We start from the raw sequence: 26,226 nt of genomic DNA on the forward strand, positions 1-26,226 counted from the left end.
GAGCCAGCGTTGAGGATAAATCCCTCCCATAGTGTGTGTTGCATAGGGTGACCTTGAATCTTACTTTATAGAGGACAGCCCAGTATTTGAAAGCACCTTCTGAAGTTCAATTGTGTTTTAGTGCAGAACCACGTCATATATTCAACATATATGATTTCCCCCATAGGATCCTGGGAACTGCAGTTCCCCCTCACAGGCCTGAAATTCCCAAACTATAGTTCCCAGGATTCTTTGGGTAAAGTTGCATGCTTCATGAATGTGTTAGCTGTGCTTTAAAATGTATTGTGTGGATCTTTCCTTGGATTAAGGCTGGATCTATACAGATTTTAAAAAACGCTATAGAAAATAATGCTATAAAAGCTCTTAATGGAAAATCCCATTGGATGATGGATTACTGCTCCACAGCACCATCTGGTGTTGCATGTTTATAATGCAGTTATAACGATATAATGGACAAGTGTAGCTAAGTCCCAAGATGCAGATAGGTAGCCGTGTTGGTCTGCCATAGTCAAAATAAAAAAAATCCTTCCAGTAGCACCTTAAAGACCAACTAAGTTAGTTCTTGGTATGAGCTTTCGTATCTGAAGAAGTGTGCTTTAAGGTGCTACTGGAAGGATTTTTTTTTAAGTCCAAGGATGGGACCTTGAAGCTGCCCATTAGCCACACCTCAGCAGCATGAGCAGCAAACTGAGCAGGTAGGGATACATTACACTTGGGCACAGCCACCTTCCCTGCTCTGGCTTAGTATATTTAAATGATCGTAATTTTTCTACATATTTAAATTGTCAGGGTTGGAGTCAGGCATAGGACAGTGACAAGAACAATAAATCATCCGAGGCCAGTGAAGTTAGCTCTTTATTCAAGGAAACTACCACAGTTCAGTCCTAGTGGTCTCAGCAACTCTTTCTAGGAGGTCTTCCCTAAGGAAGCAGTTGCGAGGACTGAAAGTCCCCGCTTTCCCAGTGCCCTAGGACTCTTCCTCTCCAGGGTCTTCCCCACACAGTCTGAGGTTGTGTTTGTGCACAACCCCCCTCTGCTCTGCCTGTTTCATTTCTCTGTGAGTTTTAGGGGACCAGGGGGAGGGGAACTGGTCACGGCAGGAGGGGGAGACTCCCTGGATTCTTCAGCACCCTGCTTCTACTCTGCCTCTGCCTCAGCTTCCGAGTCTGAACTGCTCTCTGCCACAGCCTCTTCCTGCTCACTAAACCCTGCCACCTCTCCTGCTGCTGACACCTCCTCCTCCTGAACCAGCCACTTACCAGGTCTTAATTTCAACTGCAGTGCCGTCCCAGCTCTCTGAGTGTTAAAACTTGCCATGTCCTAACTAGGCAAACTGCTTGATTAGAAAGCTCTTTAAAAACCCATTTGGCTCTCCGCCCAAACTGCAGCCTTTGCATTTGGCATCTGCAGAAGGGTTTGTTTTCTTAGCTGATTCTCTCTTGGCGCTATTTGGACATCGCCCATGTATCTTGGGGTGATTGTGCTGCCGAGACTCAGAAGCAGGAGGACTTGGATACGGGCTCGCTTTGCCAGCGTTCAGCCCATCTCTGCGGATTCTCCTTTCTTTCTCTTCCCCTGCTTTTTTTGTTTGCAGGATGGTTGCCAGGGATGGAACACTTCCCATTTAAATGGCTGCTTAGCTCAGGAGTCACCAAAGTGTGTCCGCCAGTATCTACTACAGCATTCGCAAAAGGTCTCAGTAAATAGCCCCTCCAAAATCGACAATTCATGTGAGGCTGCCTGTTCTTCTTCCTCAGTTCCTGCATTGAGTTGGAACAAACTAGTTTCATAGGATCACCTATTTATGAAGAGCTCTCCATACTTTGCCATGACAAAGGTTTCAGATTCAATCCCTGGTGTTGCCAGCAGTGGCACAGTGGCAAATTCGGAAGTGAGGGTCCTTCATGATAGTCACAGCCACAACCTTGTTAAGATTATACAACCGTCTAAGATTTTACAATAAACTTACAATTATACAACAACAATAATTAGGGATATTTAGCAATGGTCAATGCAGATCTCCAGGTGTCGCCTTTCAGCTAGATCTAATATTTTCCGTGCACATACATGGGGAAATGGTTTGGAGTGCTCTAATAGTTTCTTTTTGAGTGACTTTAGTTATGTCCTCCATGAAGTCCCATTGCATATCATACTCTTGAAACTGAAGCATCTTGTGTTTCCTTTGGAGCATACAGTGGTTAAAAAGCTCCCAGTTCCTGCCGATTGGGTAACTCTAGGATACTGGAGTACCCTAGATACCTCAGTAGGGACTCTGCTGCAGAAATAGTAATGGGTGTTTGATACCACCACCACTGCACGAATGGATCTTAGTTATTTCAAAGCTCTTGGGCAGAAGAGCTGGAGAAAGCTTTATACAATCTTGGACAAGTAGCTTACCTATAACCTGGCTCATTCTAAGGTAGCATTGTACATCGGCCTTATGCCAGAGTTTGAAGAGATGATCTCCCCAGTACTGGATTAAAGTTCATGCATAGTGAGCTACAGAGTAGAAGCCCTGTGACATATTCAAGGTCCTTGTGGAGTATTTTTGTTTGAATGGCCTTCATCGTATCCCCAGTGGTGGAGCTTCATGCTCGGGCATTAGGGGGTGGAGAGCCGGCGGGGGCGGGGCTAGTGCACATCCTGGGGGTGTGGCGTGCTACCCGCAGGGGTGTGGCATCCAGCACGGATGGGAGAGCAGCCACGATGGCACCCCACCGGGATCACATTGCTGGGAGCAGTGCGCTCCCCCCACACTCCTCGTCCTCCGCCAGTGCGTATCCCTGGCCCTGTATTCTTTTAAACTTCTCCATATCCCAAAGAAGCTTTCCAAAAATGCTTATTGAACTTCATGCTCAGGGCCAATCTGCTGCATCAGATCAACAGAGGAATAGACTACTGAGGAAACCTGGTGGCACAGTTAACCAAATGGACATCAATTGCAGCAGCATTTTGAGGGATGAAAATGCTCCAGATACACACCCACCAATTATGGGATAGGGATACTTTGCCTTCTTGTTACGCCCCTCTTCACATACCAAGAATGAGTGTGGAATACCCACCCCTTCCTGCTACAAATATGCAACCTGTCACGCATTGCCGAAAGCTGTTGCCTGCCTTCTAAGCAGTCTGTTCATTTACTCTGCGGTAGTTTGTCCTGTGATGGAACTATGAGAGTGCTTGTTCTTTTGGCTACAGATATATTAGAAAAACAATATTTGTTTCCTTCACCCCACTCTGCAATATTGCTTATCAGAAGCCTCAGCATCTGAAACTGCAAGCTGAGACGGATTATATCTCTGTGTAAATTACTGAAAATTATTTCTAAATTTGCACCTAGACATACACATTAGCAGCTGTAAATTTCATGCCACTCGGGGCCCTCTTAGGAGCCGACACAAAACAGAACACCCTGGTGCTACAATCCAAATAACAATCTTCCTCCGTTTTGGTGATGCTGCATAAGCAATGATATGTGAAAAGCCACAATCACATTTCAAGTATCTGGGTTTATTTTTGTCTATGTATTAAAGAGCAGCTGCTGGGTAGAAGATGGGGAGGGAATAAAGATCAGGCCATAGGGACTACTTTTCCAGAATCTACGCACCAAACCACCCCATCACAAAGCTGCTCTTTATCACAGGAGACAAGCATTACCTTCTTCCAGTGCCATGATATTGTTTCTTGGTTGGTGGGAGAGCATCATTACGACATGCACACAGATTCAGCAGATGAAGCAAAAGGCTTATTTCCTCTCCTGCGTCAAGCCTAGAGGGATGTGTTGGCTGCCAGCTATGTCACCCACAGCACCGGTTAACTCTGCTTGGTCTCGCGTCTTACCGCTGAGCACCATAATGGCCTTCAATAACACAGAACGTTGTGTTTTGTCTTTCGGCATCTGCGTACATTCCTTTTCCCGGCAACCTAGGAAAGCTAAGGCAGATGCTTCCATAGAACCATGCATCCAGATTGCCCTGCCTGCTTGCTGCCTTGAAAGGACTCTACCTTCTCTCTCCCTCTTTTCTTGAAGGACCCTGCTAACCTCTAGTCTGAAGCAGCTAGCCTTGGAGACTTAATGGAGATTCAGACCTGCTGACTTCTAGTTCCAGGTAACCAACCAGCTGCCATTTGGTTTTGTAAGTTTCTGGGAATGGCATAATAAACCTGGCATCGAAGTGGGAGGAGGAAGGAAGCAAATAATGAAGATAGGGTTTGGGTTAACCCTTACTGTGCTAATTCACCTTGCTGGGTCACTTTAGAAACCCACCAGTTAGGTAGTTTTAGACTCTGGGTTTATGGGTCTTATGGATGGTATGCCTCCAGAAAATTGTATTGGTTTGTTTACTTCAAAATGTGGTAAACCAGCCCTGCTGATCTCATTCTCCTGAGAAGGGCCTTGAACCTCTTGCCCCCAAATTCTACATTAACAGCAAGCACCGCTGGTATCCACTTGATGGGGAAATAATTTCTCGAGCTGGTTTTAAGGCAACAGGCCATACAGTATTGCTTTCTTTCTTATTTGTTTATTCGTTTTTTAAAACTGAATGGCACACTCATGGAGATGTTTAAAGGAGGGGAAAGATCCTTGAGTTTTCAGCAGCTGCACTCCAGCCTAATATTATAAAAGGAAACATGGTCTCTTGTGTGAGATAACTTTTGATGGGCATTAGGGTATTTAAAATGTGTGTGTGTGTTGTCACAGAGAGAGAGAGAGAGAGAGAGAGAGAGAGAGAGAGAGCGCTTGGTTGTCATGAATATTATAGTAGAAAGAGAAACCCCCCTGGGCTAAAAACCTGTCTCCTTGACATTGTTTATAGCAGAACAAGAGCTCCTCAGAGTACTAATTGCTTTAATAGTGTAAGCAAACTCCTTCAGTTACTTGAGGAAATCTCCCTGTTGAGATAAAGGTCTTGTTGAAGCTAGCATAACACAGTAGCTGAGCCTGCAGTAGTTTTACTCATTTACCTGGGAGCAGTGCTTTTTTTCTGTAAAAAAATTTAGGGGTACAGTGGTGCCCCGCAAGACAAATGCCTCGCAAGACGGAAAACTCGCTAGACAAAAGAGTTTTCCGTTTTGGAGGTGCTTCGCAAAACGAATATCCTATGGGCTTGCTTCGCAAGACGACAATGCCTTGCGAGTTCCTGCGGGGGTTTTTTCCTTCCCCCCCTTTTTCTAAGCCGCTAAGCCGCTTATCAGCTGATCCGATCAGCAGATAAGCTGCTAAAAGCCGCTAAAAGCCGCTAAAAGCCGCTAATAGCACTAATAGTGCTAATCGGCTAATCCGTCAATGGGCTTGCTTCGCAAGACGAAAAAACCGCTAGACGAAGAGAATCACAGAACGGATTCTTTTCGTCTTGCGAGGCACCACTGTACTCTCATTTTCCTACTCATATTGAAATACGGCCCCTCAATGAGGCCAAACTTAGATTCACAAAATGTTTAGGGGGTATGCGTACCCCTGCATACCACAGGAAAAAAGCACTGCCTGGGAGCAAGTCCTATCGAACTCAGCAGGGCTTACTTCTGAGTAGGCAGGTGTCAGCTTGCATTGGAAGAGTCTTGCACTCCGACTTGGGAAGCCTCTCTTTTGAATCTTGGGTCTCTGCCGTGAACTTACCATGTAGCCTTAGGTAAGGCACAAATACATTCAGCCTCCAGTCCTCATCTGCACTATAGTATAACCCACATCTGTACTCACTTCACAGGGTCATAGTGAGGACTGCAGCAATGTGTCTGAAGCGCTCTGATCCCTCTGAAGCAGGGGTGTAGGGGCCTGTCACCTTCCAGATGTTGTTGGACTCAACACCCATCAGCCAGCAGAGCCACCTGTCAAGGCTGATGGGGGTTGTAGTCCATCCACACCTGGAGGGCAGCAGTTCCCCATCCCTGCTCTCAAGTAGTGTATAAAAGCTAAGCTGTTAATGATGTTACTGAGCACAGGGGGCATTGAGGAGAAAGACTGAACATACCAAAGCCAGGCTTCCCCTTTCTAATCTGATTTTCATATTGGACAGCACTCAAGAATTTTCAGCAGTTGCTCTGCAAGGAGAAATTGAGCAGGTGGAAACTTTTCCTATCACTGCACCTGTGGTGGTGATAAAACTTCACCTACTGATTTTCTGCCTGTTGTGTGTCTGTACCCATTAAAGCAAAAGGGATGCGGGTGGCGGTGTTGGTTAAACCACAGAGCCGGGACTTGACAATCGGCGGTTCGAATCCCCACAACAGGGTGAGCTCCTGTTGCTCAGTCCCAGCTCCTGCCAACCTAGCTGTTTGAAAGCACGTCAAAGTGCAAGTAGATAAATAGGTACCCCTCCGGCGGGAAGGTAAACGGTGTTTCCGTGTGCTGCTCTGGTTCGCCAGAAGCGGCTTAGTCATGCTGGCCACATGACCCGGAAGCTGTACGCCGGCTCCCTCGGCCAGTAAAGCGAGATGAGTGCCGCAACCCCAGAGTTGGTCACAACTGGACCTAATGGTCAGGGGCCCCTTTACCTTTACCCATTAAAGCAGGGATGGGGAACTCCCAGTGTTGTTGGACCACAACTCCCATCATCCCTGACTATGGGCCATGCATGAAGTATAGTTTGTTAAGGCTGCTGAGAGGATACCACCTACTACCCTCACAGAGCTATATTTATCAGAGTGACTTAACAATTAATCCCTCTTCCCAGGGAACTCTGAGAAATGGTAGGTCTTTGAAGGGACCAGGAGATCTCCTAACAACTCTCAGCACCCATAAAATTGTATGAGCCGTGCAGGGGAATTTTCTCCTTTATATGCTCGTTTTCTGAGGGCAAGGGTTTTTGCACACAGATATGTGACCCACACACAGGGAAGCCCCACTCCAAACATTTAAAGCACACCCATCGCACATTGGAAGCACATGGCTTTCAGTTCTCAGTACCCTTAAACTACAGCTCCCAAGATTCACTGGGGAAAGTTATGTACTTTAAATGTGTGTCATGGATCTGTCCACACACATACCTGCAACCTGAAATGGTACAGTCCAGGAAAAGCTTGACCACTGCATCCTGCTATATAAACATGGCTCTCAGTGAGAGAAAAAGCAGACCCTCTTGTACGGTGAGCGCCAAGAGGATATATTTTCTTTTTCCATGTGCCCAAAAGGGAAAGCTGTTCCAAGCAAAATGTCTGGGTCTGAGGAGTTTCCACCACAGCGGTTGATCAGGTTCTTGTTGAGACTAGCACTGTGTGCAAATGGTCTCTCGAAACTCTCTTCACTCTATCATAGTCTGAGAAATTAGAAAGGGTGAAGCATTTCATTGAATCTTTCTAGAGCAGTGGTTCCCAACTTTTTTTGGCCATGTCCCACCTAAAAGGTAAAGGTACCCGTGCCCGTACGGGCCAGTCTTGCCAGACTCTAGGGTTTTGCGCCCATCTCACTTAAGAGGCCGGGAGCCAGTGCTGTTCGCAGACACTTCTGGGTCACGTGGCCAGCGTGACAAGCTGCATCTGGTGGGCCAGCGCAGCACACGGAACGCCGTTTACCTTCCCGCTGGTAAGCGGTCCCTATTTATCTACTTGCACCCGGGGGTGCTTTCAAACTGCTAGGTTGGCAGGCGCTGGGACCGAACAATGGGAGCGCACCCCGCCGCGGGGATTCGAACCGCCGACCATGTGATCGGCAAGTCCTAGGCGCTGAGGTTTTACCCACAGCGCCACCCGCGTCCCCTCATGTCCCACCTAAGCATCTCTAAAATCCTGATGCCCCCACCCCCATGACATATAATTCTTATTATTCAAAAAGTGGACTCCTATTCACGTGGAGGAAGCCTAAAAGGCCATTAACAATTGTTAATAACTCATTCTCAAATTGCCCCCCTTAAAAATCAAATTGCTGCCACAAGAGGCAGTGATAGCCACCAAATTGGATGGCTTAAAAAGAAGTCATGGGGGATGAGACTATCAATGGCTACTAGCCATAGTGGCTATGCTCTGCCTTGAGGGCCGGAAACTGTAATGTTTCCTGCCAGTGGGTTGCAAGCTGACCTTTGCTGAATCACACTATCCTCTTTTCTTTTGTATATATTTTTTATTAAATTTTCTGTTTTCCAATTTAAGATACTCATTTTTACATCCTTAAGATATCAATGACTTCCCTTCTTCTCTTCCCATGGTTCATTTTACATATCATACATCCCTGCATATTTTACAAAAACTATATCATTCAGTATTCCATTATTGCACCCATCAAAGCTTATTTACACTGCTGAATTTATCTTAATGCTGCCAGCATTTTCAGCTGTACACCATTTCCCCTCATATAATCAATAAATGTTTTCCAGTCTTCTCTAAACATATGTTCTACTTGTTCTCTTATTCTATATGTTAAGTCCGCAAGCTGTGCATATTCTGTCAACTTCAGCTGCCATTCTACTTTAGTTGGGACCTCACTCGTTTTCCATTTGGGGGCTAACAAATCATGGGCCGCCATAGTAGCATACATAAATAACCATCATCTTCCTACTGTGCTCTCTAGCTCTTAGGACCAGCTTCCAGCTTTTGGCTCCATTTGTATAGTTGCCTCAGAGGCACCTGCTTCCTTCACCCATTGACACAGCTACCTGGTGGTGGTGGTATTGCTAATCTGGTTGCAGTAGAAGCTACTCCATTAAAGCAAATGGAGCACTGCCCCACAAACCCCCAGCTACCCTCAGCCAGTCCTGAGCTGTCTGCCTTCTTACAGTGGTGCCTCGCAAGATGGAAAGAATCCGTTCTGTGATTCTCTTCGTCTAGTGGTGTCAGGGGTTTAGGAGCAGAAGCACGGGCAAGGGAGGAAACAGAGAGTGAAGGGGAGGAGGCAGAAGAAAAGATGAGTGATGACGACGACCCGAGATCTCCTAGTCTTTCCAGTGAATCAGAGGATTCACAGAAAGGAGCACCAGTGGCGAGGGCAAGGGGGGAGTCTAGGGGGGCACCCCAGGAAGACAGAGCCAGAGAGGACTCAGGGGGGAGCAGCTGGAAATCGGGACCAGCGTCACCGCCAGGAAGCAGGGAAGAGGAAGGGAGCCAGGGGGGAAGCGCTGGCAGCTCACCACAGGAGGGAGGACATGAGTCAGGAGTGGCCACACCTCCACAGGAGGGAGGACATGAGTCGGGAGTGGCCACACCTCCATCGGGAAGCGAAGAAACGGTTGAGAGGAAAGTGGAAGGTTGGGCGCGCGCGCCAAGTTCAAATGCAGAGGAAGGCGGCGCAGTAAGCAGCCCCGAAAGGGAACCAGGTCCTAAAGCCCGGCGCAAGGAGGCAGGAGGGTCTGGGTCAGCGTCAGAAGAATCCCGGAAGGAAGGTAGAGGGACCCAGAGGAGGACAGTCAGGAGGAAAAGGTGGAGCAAGGCTAGGATATTAAGTTGGTGCACACAGGGCGGAGACTCAGACGGAGCTTCGCCGACCTAGCCACTAGGCGTAGAGTTGCGCGCAGCAGCGTGAGAATGGAAACTGTAATTCAATAAAGACTTTTACTTAATGACCGCTGGCTAGCGTGATCCTCTGTGAGCTAGGATCTTCAAGCAGCTCTGACAAGTGGTTTTTTCGTCTTGCGAAGCAAGCCCATTGAAGGATTAGCGGATTAGCGCTATTAGCGGCTTTTAGCGGCTTTTAGCGGCTTTTAGCGGCTTATCTGCTGATCAGATCAGCTGATAAGTGGCTTAGCGGCTTAGAAAAAGGGGGGGAGGGGAAAAAACCAGCAGGAACTCGCAAGACATTGTCGTCTTGCGAAGCAAGCCCATAGGAAATTTGTTTTGCGAAGCACCTCCAAAATGGAAAACTCTTTCGTCTAGCGAGTTTTCCGTCTTGCGAGGCATTCATCTTGCGGGGCACCACTGTACTTACAAGCAGCCAGGGGAGAGCACAGCCTATCAGCTTCCTCCTCTTCACCTTAGTGCCGCCATTGGAGAACACAAGACAGAGGAGAATGGGTTGACTCTGCCTGTCATTGGCTCTTGCACCACCTGCTGTTGGTCTCCCTGCCTTCTGCCCTTCCGGTCCCAAAGGGCACCACCCACTGCTGATTGGCTCCAGGCAGCTGCCATTTAAGTTCCAGTACTGTTTCAAAGCAGCACTATATCACAGGTGCTAGAGGAATTAACGTGGTAGCCAGGGCCAGCCCAAGACTTTTGGGTACCTGAGGCAAGACGTGCTTCCCCACACAGATCCGGGCCCATGCTCCGGTGGAGAGGTAGGAGCATACCATCAGAGCTGGTTTGCTTCATGTCACCTCATTGGTGTGCCAGCTATGTTATGGCAGCAAACTAGCTTAGGGGCTGCAGGGCAGACCACATGGCACACCTTTCTAGACACTTTCCACCCCTCAGAAGCAGCTGCCTCACTCTGCCTCATGATAGGAAGCTACCAGACTTAGTGCCAGAAAAAAATTAAAGGAGGTCCTGGAAATGTGCTTGGCTACCCAAGAGCCCTTCTGGAGCGATGGGGTCCTGGCAAATGCCAAAGGGTATCACATGGTGATGCCAGGACTGTTGCGTTTAAGAAAGAAAGAAAAAAAACAGAAGGAGAGAAGGCGAATGACTGGGTGGAAATGAGGACAAGGGATCCTTTGCACAAAAACAGCTGGGTAATAGGCCCAAACAGCTTGTTAACATTAATTGCAGCTTACTGAAAGTAATCGCAGTTTACTGCACCTTTGGGGGCAAACAGTAGCTCTGGTGGGGGTGATTTTTCTAGCAGGAAACCAGCGCAAGGAACAATACGGATCAGAAGTGTGACGCTGTATAAAGGCACTGCTGGCTGCTTTTGGTTCAAAACAAAAGTGAATTTGTTAGACATACACGCACAATGTACTTTGGCTCACAAAGTCCTCCTGTCCTGTCCTCTTTTGGCAATTGATGATCCAGAGAGAAATGGAGAAAGATAGGCCTATTCAGAAAATCGATTTGTACGCTGGGTCCTGGGTGCTTGAAGATGACAGCTCTAAGCTATGTTTTCTTTCAAGAGTGAAACACTAGCTCCCATTGCAGCAGACATGAGGTGCACCCAGTGAAGACCTGTTCTCTTTGTGGGGCTTTCAGATTTTCCAAAATCTGGCTGTTCTTTCCAATGTAAGGTGCACATTTACTTGGACGGAAATCCCTTTGCATTCGTTTGTATAAAACTCAGACACCTTCAGTGCATCCGTGCGTTCAGCTAATTCCCTGCTTTTGCCCTTCAGTGCACACATACCTCTACCTAATGGGGCTGACATAAATAATTCTGCCAGCTCCTCCTTCTTAGAATATAACTTAGGAAACAGGTTGGTCCAAACATATCCTTATTTCAGACCCTCCAAGTGTCCCTATTTTCCAGGGACATCCCTGATTTAGAGAAGCCGTCCCAGTTCCTGATTTGATCCCGGGATGTTCCACTTTTCCTAAGGATGTCCCTATTTCATTGGAGGGTAAGGAGTTATCTGACGCCTGAGCTGTCTGAAGGCAATCCTGTATAAGGAGGTTTTTAAAAAAATGTTTAATGTTTAATAATGTTTTTATATATGTTGGAAGCTGCCTAGAGTGGCTGGGGCAACCCAGTAAGATGAATAGTAAAATTATCGTTATGGAATGGGACGTCCCTATTTTTAGTGGAGAAATGTTGAAGAGCATGTTATTTTGTTTCAGTTAATTTGATGACCAAGGAATTGCGGCAATTAAAACAAAAAATAATAAGGACAGGAGAGGAGAAGAGAACCATCCCAAGTAGCTAAATGTATAAAGGAGTTTCAGTCTTGGGGTGGTTTGGAAGCCGGTCAGAATGGAATAAATTTCTTATTTTTGCTACAGCTGAGAAAACACACACACAAAAAGTCACAGAAGTATATTTATTTCTGCATTTGGGTTCCAGCGTTTGCCTTATTTAAGAAGGGAGGGGGGGAGAGAGATGTAAAATGAGTTCCTCCCCTGCCTAAAAACTCTCCCCTCCCATTTCCTGAAGCAAGCTGGATTTTGAACAGAAAAACTCTCAGTTCTAGGAAGGCATCTTGTGAAAACAATCAGGGATTTGTTCACAGAAGTGTGCACCAAATCACAGAACCCAAATGAGCTCCTCCACATTTCCTGCGTTATGTTAGAGCCCTGTTTGGGCAGGACTCCCCAAGCATCAGATCTCTGTTCTGGCCCATCGTGTGGTTGAGGGGTCACAAAATGAAAATGATTGGCGGTTGGTCCAAGTCTGATAAACCAATGTCCATTTTTATGCCATGTGTATTTACTTACAGTAAGAGGCGGGGCACCTCAGACTCAGGAGCCAAATGTGGCCCTCCACACCTTTCAGTGTGGCCCTTGGGACTATTCCCAGGATATCCTCTTCCCCAGCCACGCCCCTTTTTAACAGACCACACCCTTCTCCAGCCCTGCTTTCCGCCCTCAAGTCATTTTCCCATCTAGAATATGTTTTTGAACCCTGATCATGCATCTTGCCTCCCTGATTGGAGGAAAGAGAGCAGTGTGTCATTTTGTGTAGAAAATGGTCTGCCTTCCAGACTACAAGCACCCAATTTTGCAAGGGGTGATGATGGCTGCTTGCTTAGAGGGATTCCAGAAAGAATGATAATATGAACGCCAGTTGCTTGGGAATACAAGAGGGGGGAGTCTATTGCACTCACAGCCTGCTTGCAGTCTTCCTAGAGGCACTGCACAAAACACAATGCAGGAATTGATGGGCTTTTGGTCTGATCCTGTAGGATTTTTCTTATGTCCTTATGGTGCTCAGATGCAGAAAAATAGATGACTAAGAGGTCACAATAGAGGGGTGTTTTGGTTTGTTTTTCGATTAGTATAAAGAGAATGGACTCACAATTTTTCTCCTTGTCTCATAATACTAGGCGGATCACCCAGTGAAAGTGATAGGCACTAAGAGCATAGGACCAGAATAAGAGCCTGCTGGATCAGGCCCAAGGCCAATCCTGTTTCCACAGTAGCCAACCAGGGGCCTAGAAAAAGGCCACTTTGCTGAATCTGAATCTCATCCACTATTTTCATGTGTTGGCCACCACTTTCTTCACCAGAATTGGTTCCAGGATGTTTTTTATATCATCATAATAGATTGTATCCAGCTAAGTTCTAGTTGGAGTACAGCCACTGAAATTAATGAACCTTAGTTATTCACATACGTTCATTTCAATGGGATTACTCTGTGTAGGCCAGCATGGTATAGCGGTTAGCATTTCAGTGTAGGACCTTGCAAATCAGGGTTCATCCTCACTCAGCCATAAAGAACAATGGGTGGCCTTGGACCAGTCACTGTCTCTCAGCCTAACCTATTACGCAGGGTTATGTAGGAATAAAATGCAGAGGGGGTGAACCAAGTTTGCTGCCTTGAGCCCCTTGGAGGAAAGGTAGAAACAACAGCAACACTGGATACAACCTAATTAACATTACTAATTAATAATATATCAGACAGGGAAGGTTCTTCTCCCCCATTGTCATTTCCAGAAGATCGCCCCTAGTTGAACTGACGCTTGCCCCACACCTCTCGCAAATACAGGAGCCACTCTCACTTCTTGCCACCTTCATTCCACAAAAGATGGTGCTGTCCATTTCTCTCTAACACAGCTCTTTTGTCTTTGTGCTTCTTTCAGGAAAACAATGACCACTTTTCTACTAGCCTTTGTGTGTTTGCGAATCATCACTGCAGCTGTCGCTGTGGAAGTTTTAGGTATGTGAGACCTCCAGAGCCATCCTTAAAATATATGAAGTTTTGTGTGTGGATAGTGTTAGGCCTTCCTGTGAACAGTATCCTGTTCTCACAGCAGCCAGCCAGTTGCATGTGGCAAACCCACAAACAGGACCCACGCTCAAGAGCACTCTCCTTTCCCTTGGTATTCAGAAGCATTACTGATTCCAAACATGGAGGCAGAACCTAGCCACCAGTAGTGTGTGGTCTATGGACATGGGGCACTGGCTACTCCCTTACATGTTCCCAGTAAATTAGAATATTAAAGCCTAGCACCTCCTTCCCAAAGCCTGGGAAGCTTCTACCTGGCTTAGGGAGGGAGGCACCAGAGCCGTCTTTCCCACTGGGTTTACTGGCGCATTGCGCCAGGGCACCAGCCTCTCAGGGGTGCCTCAGTAAGTGGGGGAGCTTTGCCGGCGGCCTCCCCTTTCCCTCCTGCATGTCTGCCAGCTGCGCCCCATCAGCCATATGGCTGGCAGACGTATAGCTACCTTCCCAAGCCTCCGCGGGAGGAGAGCGATCCCCGCAGAGGCTTAGGATGGAAGCTGCGCCCCGCCAACTATATGGCTGGCTGATGTGCAGCTGCCTTCCTAAGCCCCCACGGGAGGAGAGCAATCCCCACAGAGGTTGGGAAAAGGTTGACAACTCTGGGAAATGGGGGGCGTCAGAGGTAGCTTTGAACCACAGCACCAGATATGCTTAAGACGGCCCTGGGAGGCGCGATGCTATGACTGAGTCCAGGCCCTCCCACCATCTTCCCAAAGCCTCCCCAGCTTTGGGAACGAGGCAGCAAGACTCTAGTATCCTGTTCGAGGCCTGGTGCCCCCTTCCCAAAGCCCGGAAGTTTCTACCCGGCTTAGGGAGGTGAGATGTTCATGCGTGCAACATCAGGACATTGTGATGTCGCACGCATGATGTCGGGGGCCCCATCGCCTTTGTAAGCTGGTGCCTCTAGGCCTAACGAGGCCCCTATGAAAGATTTCACCGCATGCCACCGATAGCCACCATGCCTAGCAATGGATGAATGCAGCTGATTTCTCCCTCTCTCACCTCCTCATCTTTTTGGAACCAGCAGATCATGGTGCCACACTGAGTGTGAGCATACCTTTACGCTCCCCCCTGCGCATTCCCCTGGGAAACACCCTGACCATCCCCTGTTACTACATCGACACATTGGAACACGTCACCACGTCTCCGTTCACCCCACCTCTGACTCCGCGGATTAAATGGAGCAAGCTTTCGGGCGGCAAAGAGGTTGTCTTGCTGGTGGCCATGGATGGGCACGTGAGAATCAACACTGCATACCAGGAGGTGGTCTCTTTGCCCAATTACCCAGCCATACCCACTGATGCCACGCTGGAAATCAAGGCACTTCGCTCCAACGATACCGGGATCTATCGCTGCGAGGTGATACATGGCATTGAGGATAGCCAGGACACTGTAGAGGTGAAGGTAAAAGGTAAGGTTGCATCTTTTCCTATTGTTGCTGCTGCTATGGCTGACCTTTTTGAGTTGGGTTCTCCAGATGGCCATTCACTTCACACAAGGAGTGGTTGGCAGGGCAAGCTAGCAGGGCTTACCACACCTTCCACTACTGGCATTTCTGCAGCTTACCAGGAGGCAGTGAGTTTGACGCGGCCCACCATCACCAACAGCTGTTAGATGCAAGAGAAGTTGGCAACCATGGAAGTTTGCTTCTAATTGCAAGAGTGGGGGGATTTTGACAGGCCCATGACATTGTCAGAGACTGGGCAGAAGAGGAATGGTGGAGACCTCCTCCCCATCCTGACCCTTACCAGGGAGGAAGAAGAGGAAGACAGTATAGATTTACAACAGGGGGTTGAGGGAGGTCACAGCTCAGAGGCTGATGAAGGGGGAAGTTGGGAAATCATGGGAGAGCAACACCCGGCTGAAACATTGTCATTAGAAAGCTTTCCAGGCCCTCCATACCCCAGAACCTGGAGAGCCTTAAAAGTAGGAGAGCAAAGAACTCAAAGACAGAGGACACTTCTCAGCACCCGTAGAGGAGATGATGAGAATGAGGAATGAGAAAGTGGGAAAGACAACGGGTGCAGAAATTTTTAAAAGGCTGTAAGAAACTTTTCCTTGTCTCTATAATTCCTGGGCAACCAGCCGGGAGCCGCTGACAGCATCCTGACAGACATGGGGCAAAACGTTTAACTGCATTCTGTGCTTGCCATGGTAGTAATCCTGCTCACCTATCAATTGGTGTTAAAGGTGGGGGGGGGCAAATAGACTGATCAAATGGACTTACCCATTTAATGTCACCACCATGGTCACCACCATGGTACCTTTCCCCTGCCCGTCCTGAAATTTGACTTGAAAGAAACATTGTGTTGTATCTAATGAGAATAAGTTGCGGTGTGTGCTTGGTTGCAGCGTGTGTGTTTGTGTGCAGTGCCCGCAACACTTTCTCCAGTTTGAAGGAGGGCCCGTGGGCCTCAAAAGGGAAGTTTATGTGTTTCAGACCTGCAGGGACCCAGAAGCAAGCACACAGGCAACTCTAGATTCTCTGCAGTATCACTCCAGTTCCTGAAAATCCTAAGTCGCTGCCCTCTGCCTCACTTATATTTTAAACTCAACTGGTTTGGGTTATTTACTGATGCATGTGTGTATGTTGGTGAATGTGTTTTCCAGGCATCGTGTTCCATTACAGAGCCATCTCCACCCGGTACACTTTGGACTTTGAGAAGGCTAAGCAGGCCTGCATCCAGAACAGTGCTGTCATTGCAACTCCAGAACAGCTTCAGGCTGCCTATGACGATGGCTTTGACCAGTGTGATGCTGGATGGTTGGCTGATCAGACAGTCAGGTGAGTGCTGGCAGGGAATTATATGAACAAACCACAGGGGAGAAATTGGTCATTGGGGAAATTTCAGGTTATCATGGACAAGGAATCAGAAAAGGGTCAGAGGTCAATGTGACTAGGGGCTGTTCCACACCGGTTTTTGCTTCTTGCAGCTGTATTCTGCAACATGGCATTGGGTATATTGTTGATTTTCCTGCTCTTTTTGTACTGCAGTACCTGTTGGGTTATGGAACTGCAGCTTTTTGACCCATATACCCTCATGTTATATCAGATTTCATTCACACCAGCGGACATCACAACTAACGTCACTGGACGTCGTTATTTTTCCATCTTTTCTGCACATGCGTGCTCCTTTTCCCTCATAATTCCCCCCTGAAAACAGCAAGGAAGAACTGCATGTGGGAATGCCACCCTAATTTTCATCACTTTGCTCCTGCAATTTCCCAGGTTAATGGAACATCCCCCCCCCCCAATCAGATCAAGGGATGCACATTGGCCTTCTCTCTCAAATTTCATATAGATGCTAAAGAGGTTTGGGGTGGTGATGACTGACCAGGAACAAGACCTGGGGGTTGTAGTGGATGACTCAGTGAAGATATTGACCAAGTGTGTGGCAGCTGTGAAGATGGAGAAGTCCATGTTAGGGACTGGAAATTAAACAGCCAATATCACAATGCTGTTACACAACTCTATGTTGTAACCACACTTGGAATACCGTGTACACTTCTGGCCATCCTCACCTCCACAAGGAAGTTGTAGAACTGTAGCAGGTTCAGAAAACAGTAATCAAAATGATCGAGGGGCTGGAGCAACTCCCTATGTGAAAGTACGCTATGGAGGTGTCTAAGATCATGCATGGCATAGGGGAAGTGAATAGGGAGGTGGTTTTCTCCCCCCTCTCTCATACTTTTACATCCTGGGGATTCAGCATAGATAATATAATTTACTTCTTCATGCAACACAGTCGAACTATGGAAACTGCTCCCACGGGGTGCAATGATGGCTACCAACTTGGATGGCTTTAGAGGAGGATTAGACAAATCTATGAGGTCAACACTGTCTATGGCTTGGCTACTTGCCCTGATGCCTATGTTCTACCTCTACTGCTGGCGGTAGTGTATCAAGTGGGGACAGCTGCTGCTGCATTCAGGTTCTGCTTCCAGGCTTACCATGAGCATCTGTGAGGATGCTGGACTGGGCTTTTGATCCAGCTGCTAGGCTCTTCATACATGCATAGGTGTATATCCAAATTCTGCTTAGGTTCCCTTTGCTCTTCAAGATACTACCTCCATCCCAGCACCATACAGTAAACAGTATTTCTCCACCCCACCCCCAGGCAACACAGTCTTCTTCTTCTCACTGAATCTCTCACTGAATCAGGTACCCAATGCACCATCCCCGGGAAGGTTGTTATGGTGACAAGGATGAGTTTCCTGGAGTGAGAACATACGGTGTTCGTGAGACGGATGAGACGTACGATGTGTATTGTTATGCAGAAGAAATGGAAGGTAATTGTTTCTTACTTATTTAACACTTATTCACGCCATTTGCCACCTCAAGGTACTCATGACAGTTGGTGGTCTGTGGCCCTCTTGTGGTGCAGCAGACCCCTGGATGACTTTACATTCACGAGTTAGCTTCTCCAAGTGCTCAAGGATATCATTTTGAATAAAATATACGTGCAATCTTATCTGCCCCAGTGGTGGTGAACCTCCAGGCCTTGGAACAAACTTCACCTGTCACGTCTCCCCATTTAGACCACAAAGCCATTTTCTCCAAGCCATGACTACCTGCCCCACATCTGATGTCATATGTGATGCCCGGTGTCAGGCAGGTAAAGGTGGCTGCAGGGGGGAGGAGGATTAAACTCCCCAAGGAAACTGGCTGGCCTTGCAGATTGTAGGGTTGGACCCCGTTCCCCAGGCATCAGCTGAGTTGAGTCTCGCTTGGTTCAGTCTCGCATCAGCCAGTTCAAATGACATTTTAGTGGCAACTCTTAACTATATAAATCTCTTTGGCTTTCATCCAGTATCTTCAAACTATCTTTCCTATTCATGACATGCTTGCCATTTTGAATCTCCTCACCTCTGCTCTCTTTGACCCCTTGACCTTGTGAACTATCTAAGAAAAGGCCAAGATCACTGTGTAAAAAGGAAAAGATACAAACCTTTGGCTAATCCTTGGTTTAAGTACTTTAGGTTACTGCAGTTTGTGGGAGAGCTTCTCCTGCAAATTCCAAAGATTTCAGAAGCCACAGTAACTCAGATCAAGGCCTTCAGTGTGGCTGTCCCTGTTTTGTGGAATAGCAATCCTGTCAAGACACGACAGGTGCCCACTACCTCCACTTTCCAGAAACAATTGAAGACATTTTTGTCCCAATAGGCTTTCCCAGCTAGTTAAACCGGTCTTGACCATGAGTGTCCAATTGTTAGGGTTTGGGCTCTTGTTGTTTTTGTGCTTTTAACTATCTTGTGTGTAAATTGCCTTGAGACAGTGGTTTAGAGGGCAATTAATAAATGAACTGTAATAAATAAAAATTGCTATGTGTGATTGCAGGGAAAGTCTTCTACGCCACCTCCCCGGAGAAATTCAGCTTCCCAGAAGCTGCAGAGAAATGCCACCGCCTTGGCGCTCGTTTGGCAACGACGGGAGAACTGTACTTGGCCTGGAAGGATGGGATGGATGTCTGCAGTGCTGGCTGGCTGGCAGACCGCAGCGTCCGGTACCCCATCAACAAGGCACGGCCCACCTGTGGCGGCGGCCTGGTCGGGGTGCGCACCGTGTACCTCCACGTCAACCAGACAGGGTATCCTCACCCCCATTCCCGCTATGATGCCATCTGCTACGCTGGTAAGTGCTGGGTCCCAAGTTATTTCTTCGTACTTTCCTAGATGCAAGAGTACAGAAGCTTGAAGTCATCAGCCAATGTCCAATAGTAGTCAGTGGGTTATCTAACCTCCTGTCACCATCAGAACTTGCACCTTTACTGGGTGGCAGAGGTGATAGGGCTGGGAGAGACACCCATTGTCAGGGACTGGGCTGAGGGGAAAGGGACTGAGGAGGAATGGTAGAGGCCGGCCACCCTCACCTTGAACCTTTTAGAGAAGAGGAAAGCAGTATTAATAATAATAATAATAATAATAATAATAATATTTATGCCCTTCCCTCCTCTGCCAGAGCCGGGCTCAGGGTGGCTAACACCAGTAAAATTACAGTAAAAACATAATGGGGGGGGACAATTTAAAATACAGGTTAAAATGCAATTTAAAATGCAGCCTCATTTTAAAAGTAGCCCATAGATCAAAACCATAAAGGGAGGGTCAGTCTGAGTCCAAACCAAAGGCCAGGCGGAACAGCTGTCTTGCAGGCCCTGTGGAAAGATGTCAAGTCCCGCAGGGCGCTAGTCTCTTGTGACAGAGCGTTCCACCAAGTCGGAGCCAGTACTGAAAAGGCCCTGGCCCTAGTTGAGACCAATCTAACCATCTTGCAACTTGGGACCTCCAAAATGTTGTCATTTGTGGACCTTAAGGTCCTCCACAGGGCATACCAGGAGAGGTGGTCCCATAGGCGGACCTGTATTGAGTTACAGCAGTGGTTTGAGGAAGGTCACAGCTCAGAGACAGGTGAACAGAAGAGTTGGGAGGTGTTGGGAGGACAGAAGGGGGAGACAGAGACAGAGCAGCCAGCTGACATGTTATCACTGGAAAGCATTCCCGACCCCCCTTCTCCCAAAACCCAGTGTGTATTGAAAGTGGAACAGCAAAGGACTCAAAGACAATTAGCCCCTGGTGGCCACCATAAGGGGAAGTGCTGTTGCTAGGAAGGGGGGAGGAGCTCAGCTGGAGCAGCGCCATTAATCTAAGAGGCAGCATACATGAACCTCTCACTGTGAATACTGAATGAAGACTCGGTAAGAGCTTCCTTGTCTACTTCCTTGGCCGTCTGCTGTGAGCAGGGGAGGATCAGAATTTACTGAAGCCTGACACCCATGGAGAGCCATTGCTAGTCAGTGTGGACAATACTGAGTTAGATCTGTCCACCGTGTAAATTTCCTATAAACCCCCCTGGTGTAGCATTGTTTCAGGACTTTGGGGGACCTAAGGCTGTAGCCTGGCAATGCTTTGTATTCTTCCATTGCATTCATATCCCATGAATCCTCACTCTTTCACCCTAGGTCGCGACTTGGACACAATCATCCATGAGAACTTCACCGGCGAGATAATTGATGAACTGGGCAGTGGCTTCACCATCCAGACAGTCACTGAGACAGATGTTGAGCTGGAATTCGCACTCAACACCACCGAGGAGGAGGCCCGAGGCAGCATTGCCACCTTGGAGCCAATAGACTTTACTGCCTCGGAGGTGGACGAAGGCTTCACAGCAATACCAGATCTCTTTGTTACTAGCTTCGTTGAAGAGGCAGAGAACAGGACAGATGTGGGGATCTGGGAGGGTCTAGAAAACGCCACCTTCTCGCTCCTAGATGCTCTTCCCACCACTGATACCCTGGAGGTGAGCTCGGTGGATGACAGCTTGTGGGCTACCGTCATGCCAGGAGTAGACTCCACCTTGTCATTTACCGGGGAAGATCAAATTGTGCCGGGAACAGCTGCTCCTGATATTGGCCTCATTCCTGGGCAACCCATTTCTCCCACAGGTATGTGGCAATGCCTAGTGCTATATGCAAATGCAAGGTAACAAAATCCACCTGATTCAGTAGTCCAGTGTGGTCCACAACAAATCACATAAGAATGTAAGAAGAGCCTGCTGGATCCAGCAAAGTCCCATCCACTCCAGCATCCTGTTCTCACTGTGGCCAACCTGAAACCCGCAAGAGGGACCCGATCACACCTAGAAATGGACAGGTCTGGCAATTCCAGTTTCCCATTTTTCCAATCCGGTATTCACCTCTCCAGATTTCTCCATCAGCTAAGATACCTTCAAAAAAAATGATCTCATGAAAATTTGTCAGCATTTTAGTTGCATTTTTCTGAATATACACGTTTTTGCACGCAATTGCCCCTTATCTAATGCAAATTTTGTATATTGATTTCACTGAGACACACATTATTATGCATACTTTCCCCTATTGTATGAATTTTGGGGCACATTATTGGGTTGGAGCGCTTCATCGCAAAATTCAGAGGTGTGAATTTCAAAGAATAGCTGCATTCTGCTTTCCATATGGTTTTAAGAAGTGCAGGTTGGGTAGATTCGCATCAAAAGGAAAAAGCTAACTGAATTTCTCCTACATCCCTAATCACAAATATTTCAAGGAAAACAGGACGGAGCCAAAACCAGTGACATACACTCATCCTCCAGAGGGAACTGCTTTTAGAGTCAGTTTCAGTTCTCCGGAAACACATATTGAAATTGCAGAAATATTAGCACATCCCTAGGGGAAATGCAATGCAAGTGTTGATGGGTTCATGCCACTTGCCCCTTCAGTTGTTTTTTTCTTTTCCTTCAACAGGTGTCATCTTTCATTACCGGCCATCCACCAACAGGTATTCCCTGACTTTTGTCAAAGCTCAGCAAGCTTGCCTGGATAATAATGCTGTGATTGCCACTCCCGAACAGCTGCAGGCAGCCTATGAGAATGGTTACGACCAGTGTGATGCTGGCTGGCTGAGAGACCAGACGGTCAGGTAAGGACAGATGATGACTCGGCAAGTCCAGTGGGAAGGTTAATGAGCAGGGTATTTTTAGCCTGCAGGGTACATGATGAAGTGGTGGGATGGATGCCATCTTCAAGCATTTGAAGAGCTGTTGCGTTGATGGTGGAGCCAATTTGTTCCATTGCTCCAGAGAATAAGGATCTGAATTAGTGAGTTCAAATTACAAGAAAGAGGGTTTCAGCTAAAGCAGGGATAGGGAACCTTGGGTCTTCCAGATGCTGCTAAACTATAACTCTTGCCTTCCTTGACCTCTGGCCATATTAGCTGGACTTTATGAGAGCTGGAGTCCAGAACATCTGGAGATGAACAAGGTCTATGTCTCTGACTTGATGAGAATTGGAGTCCAATAGCATCTGGAAGGCAATGGGGTGGTGGCTCTGCCCACCTGTCAACATGGCACAAGGTGGGGGGCAGCTCAGAATCCAGCCTGATAGCAAGCTCCTTTGCTCTCCCCTAAGTACTATAACTTACAGAGAGATGGTGTGACATAAGTGACTAATATTTTGCAAATCCCAGAGCAAATTGCATGCAGCTGCCAGTCTCAGTGTCAGTATTTGATCAAATGATTCTTCTAAGACTGGAATGGTTCTTGTAAGATGATGTTTGCTGTGCCACAGGCGTGCATCTTTAAAAAACAAAAAAGGATTCTATTTTCTTTAGACCTATTGTTTCTTCTCATATGCATATATAACAACAACAACAACAACAACAATAATAATTTATTACTTATACCCCATCCATCTGGCCGGGGCTTCCCAGCCACTCTGGGCGGCTCCCAACAGAATATTTAAAACACGGTAAAACATCAAACATTAAAAACTTCCCTAAACAGGGCTGTCTTCAGGTGTTTTCTAAAAGCCAGGTAGTTGTTTATTTCCTTCACATCTGATGGGAGGGCATTCCACAGGTTTAAGCATTTAATGAAACTAAAATACAGACAATTAATAAATGAATGTTCATTTAACTGAGTGGCATTGCTGGTGATCTCATTTCTACTATTGCTACTATCTCTACCATCAATGTATTGATCTACATTGGGGAAAGGCTGTGGCTCAGTGGGAGAGCATCTGCTTTGCATGGAGAAGGACCCAGGTTCAATCCCCGACATCTCCAGGTTGGGCAAGGAATATCTCCTGCCTGAAATCCTGGCACTTTGGACAACACTGAGCAACATGTTCTGCCTTGCTATGAATCAACTTCCTATGGCCACTACTGAGAAGGTGATGTTTCTCATGTGGCCAATCTAATTGAGCTTACAGTCATGCCTGTGCAATTGTCGCATCCGTTCTGCATTGGGAGGAGACATTTCTTTAGTGTGGCTTTATCTGTACTTCGGATCTCCTTGCCTATTGACAACTAAGCAGGTGCCCTTGGTGAAAGTTTTTAGGCACCTGTGGCCATCAAGGCCTTTTTTGCAGCCCTCAGCAACATTTGACACCCTCCAGGTTTTTGGGAAGGAGGTTGTGAGGGCCCTAGCAGAGTCCTCCTGTCTCCTTCCCAAAGTCTGATTTGCACTTTCCCAGCCTTGGGAAGGAGGAAGGAGGGCTCTAGGACCTTGCCAGAGCCTCGCTCCTCACTTAGCGGGCTTTGAGAAAGCAGTGTGGAGGCTGGGGAGGGGGGTGCCAAATTTTGGCCTCGCTCTGCCCCACACATGCCAAGGCTGCTTCCAAAGTACTCTTGCAACTCCCTTTGTATGAAAAGTTGGGCTGCCCTGTTTTAGACACCTGCTGAAAACTTTTTTGTTTTGTTTTGCCAAGCATACCTAGAAATATAATGAGTTACCCTATATTTGTTTCAAAAGTGTTGTTGAGTTTCTATTTCCTTTTAACGGTGGTGGTTTCATGCATATTTGTTTGTAATTGGTTTGTGGATCTTGTTGTTGTTGTTTAGTCGTTTAGTCGTGTCCGACTCTTCGTGACCCCATGGACCAGAGCACGCCAGGCACTCCTGTCTTCCACTGCCTCCTGCAGTTTGGTCAAACTCATGCTCGTAGCTTCGAGAACACTGTCCCACCATCTCATCCTCTGCCGTCCCCTTCCCCTTGTGCCCTCCATCTTTCCCAACATCAGGGTCTTTTCCAGGGAGTCTTCTCTTCTCATGAGGTGGCCAAAGTATTGGAGCCTCAGCTTCAGGCTCTGTCCTTCCAGTGAGCACTCAGGGCTGATTTCCTTAAGAATGGAGAGGTTTGATCTTCTTGCAGTCCATGGGACTCTCAAGAGTCTCCTCCAGCACCATAATTCAAAAGCATCAATTCTTTGGCGATCAACCTTCTTTATGGTCCAGCTCTCACTTGTGGATCTTAGCTGTGTTTTATTTACAGCTTTATTTTGCACACCACGCAGAGAGCTCTTTGATCAAAGGATTCATACATCTTCTAAATAGATAGATGTGTGAGATATTGGGTAAAAAAATAACAAATGTCTTTAATGGCCAGGTACCCTATTGTGGTTCCGCGGAGCAAATGTGAAGGAGACAAAGACGACATCCCAGGTGTACGGACATATGGCATGCGCCCAGCATCCGAGATGTTTGATGTCTACTGCTATATTGAGAGACTGAATGGTAAGTTTTCTTCCATAATTCCTGTGTTGGAGGTAGGGGAGTACAGTGCATTTGAATGTATTCATGCACCAGACACAGTGCCGGATTTATGTATAAGCTAAACAAGCTGGATTTATGTATAAGCTAAACAAGTTTAGGGCCCCACTCTCTTGGGGGGCCCAAAAAAAAATTAAAGGGGAAAAAATTGGATGTATATTTCCAAAATATAAGATAAAAAACAAAATTAAAGAGTGCTTGTAGACTGATGATCAGGCAGCATAGACTAAGGGTGTGAGTCTTATGCCTACTGATTGATTTTATGTAATACATAATTTATTTATTTTGATCCCATTATAAAACTACTGTAGAAAAATATTCATCTTTATTATTTAGTAGGCCTATATTATTATTTACTAGTACGTATAGTTCCCTATTACCCCCACTTGCTACTATAATACTATATATAAATATTATAATTATTTAACACAAAAAACAGCAACAATTTGTTGTTGACAAAGGGCAGCTGGAGATATAAAGGGCCCCATTACCTTCAGTAGCTTAGGGCCTCATCAAACCTAAATCCGGCCCTGGCCAGACATGTTAATATTCTGGTCGCCTCACCTCAAAAAGGATATTGTAGAGTTGGAAAAGGTTTAGAAAAGAGCAACCAAACTGATCAAGGAGACGACGCGCCCCCTATGAAGAAATGCTACAGCGTCTGGGACTTTTCAGTTTAGAGAAAAGGCAAGTAGGAGGTGACACGGTAGATGTTTATAAAATCACACCTGGCATGGAGAAAGTGGTTGGAGAGAAACATTTTCCTCCCTCTCCCATGGCACTCATAAACATTCAATGGAACTGAATGCTGGAAGATTCAGGGCAAGCAAAAGAAAGTACCTTTTCATGCAGCACATCGTTAAACTATGGAACTCACTGCTACAGGAGACCACCAACCTAGATGGCTTTGGAAAGAATTAGACCAATTCATGGAGGAGTGAACTATCTTTTAAAAAAAAATAATAATAATTTTTATTAACAGGCCAATCACATCACATTATCCATATCACATTGATTCCAAATTATACAGCCAAATTTTAAATTTTGTTGGGGGTACCCATACATCAAGCTCAGCTCGAGTCCAAAACAGCATCACTTATCTTACTGCATTAATTAGACAGTTCTGTCCAGTTTGATCCGGATAGTCCTTTATTACTTCCTTTCTCTTCTTGTTGTTATCATAAATTCCTTTCTTTGCGATCTCTGATGATTTTCAGAAGCAGGTTAAAAGCTGGCATTCTATGTGGATTTTGTACTCTTCCAAAAATCATATCGATCCGGGACAGCCTGTGTACAACGCTTCCATAAACAAAATTAATCTCCGATCTGTCCTTTATTTTTCTCAGGCTTACCAAATAAATCAAATGAGTCTGGGGGTTCTGTCAGGTCAAATTTACATTCCAGCATTCCTTCTCATTCAAACAATCCTGATTCTCCTCCCC

At 46.8% G+C, this 26,226-nt stretch overlaps 1 protein-coding gene across 7 annotated transcripts in view; it reads left to right on the forward strand.

Annotated features, from left to right (window-relative positions):
- Positions 1–26,226, forward strand: part of ACAN (aggrecan) — an 82,646-nt gene that overhangs the window by 26,759 nt on the left and 29,661 nt on the right. For 2 of the 7 annotated variants that reach the window (XM_083474952.1, XM_083474949.1), the window contains exons 2-9: positions 13,584–13,660; positions 14,754–15,137; positions 16,337–16,511; positions 17,889–18,016; positions 19,065–19,358; positions 20,683–21,165; positions 21,982–22,156; positions 24,621–24,748. In XM_083474952.1, coding sequence (XP_083331078.1) covers positions 13,591–13,660; positions 14,754–15,137; positions 16,337–16,511; positions 17,889–18,016; positions 19,065–19,358; positions 20,683–21,165; positions 21,982–22,156; positions 24,621–24,748 — 1,837 coding nt within the window. In that variant the 5' untranslated portion in view covers positions 13,584–13,590. Of the gene's footprint in view, positions 1–3,693; positions 4,110–13,583; positions 13,661–14,750; positions 15,138–16,336; positions 16,512–17,888; positions 18,017–19,064; positions 19,359–20,682; positions 21,166–21,981; positions 22,157–24,620; positions 24,749–26,226 lie in introns of those variants that run through there. The other 5 variants (XM_083474946.1, XM_083474951.1, XM_083474948.1 and 2 more) reach the window with 4 other exon arrangements.

This window comes from Podarcis liolepis (assembly GCF_965112155.1).
Source record: "Podarcis liolepis genome assembly, chromosome: 14".
NCBI classification, from domain to species: domain Eukaryota; kingdom Metazoa; phylum Chordata; class Lepidosauria; order Squamata; family Lacertidae; genus Podarcis; species Podarcis liolepis.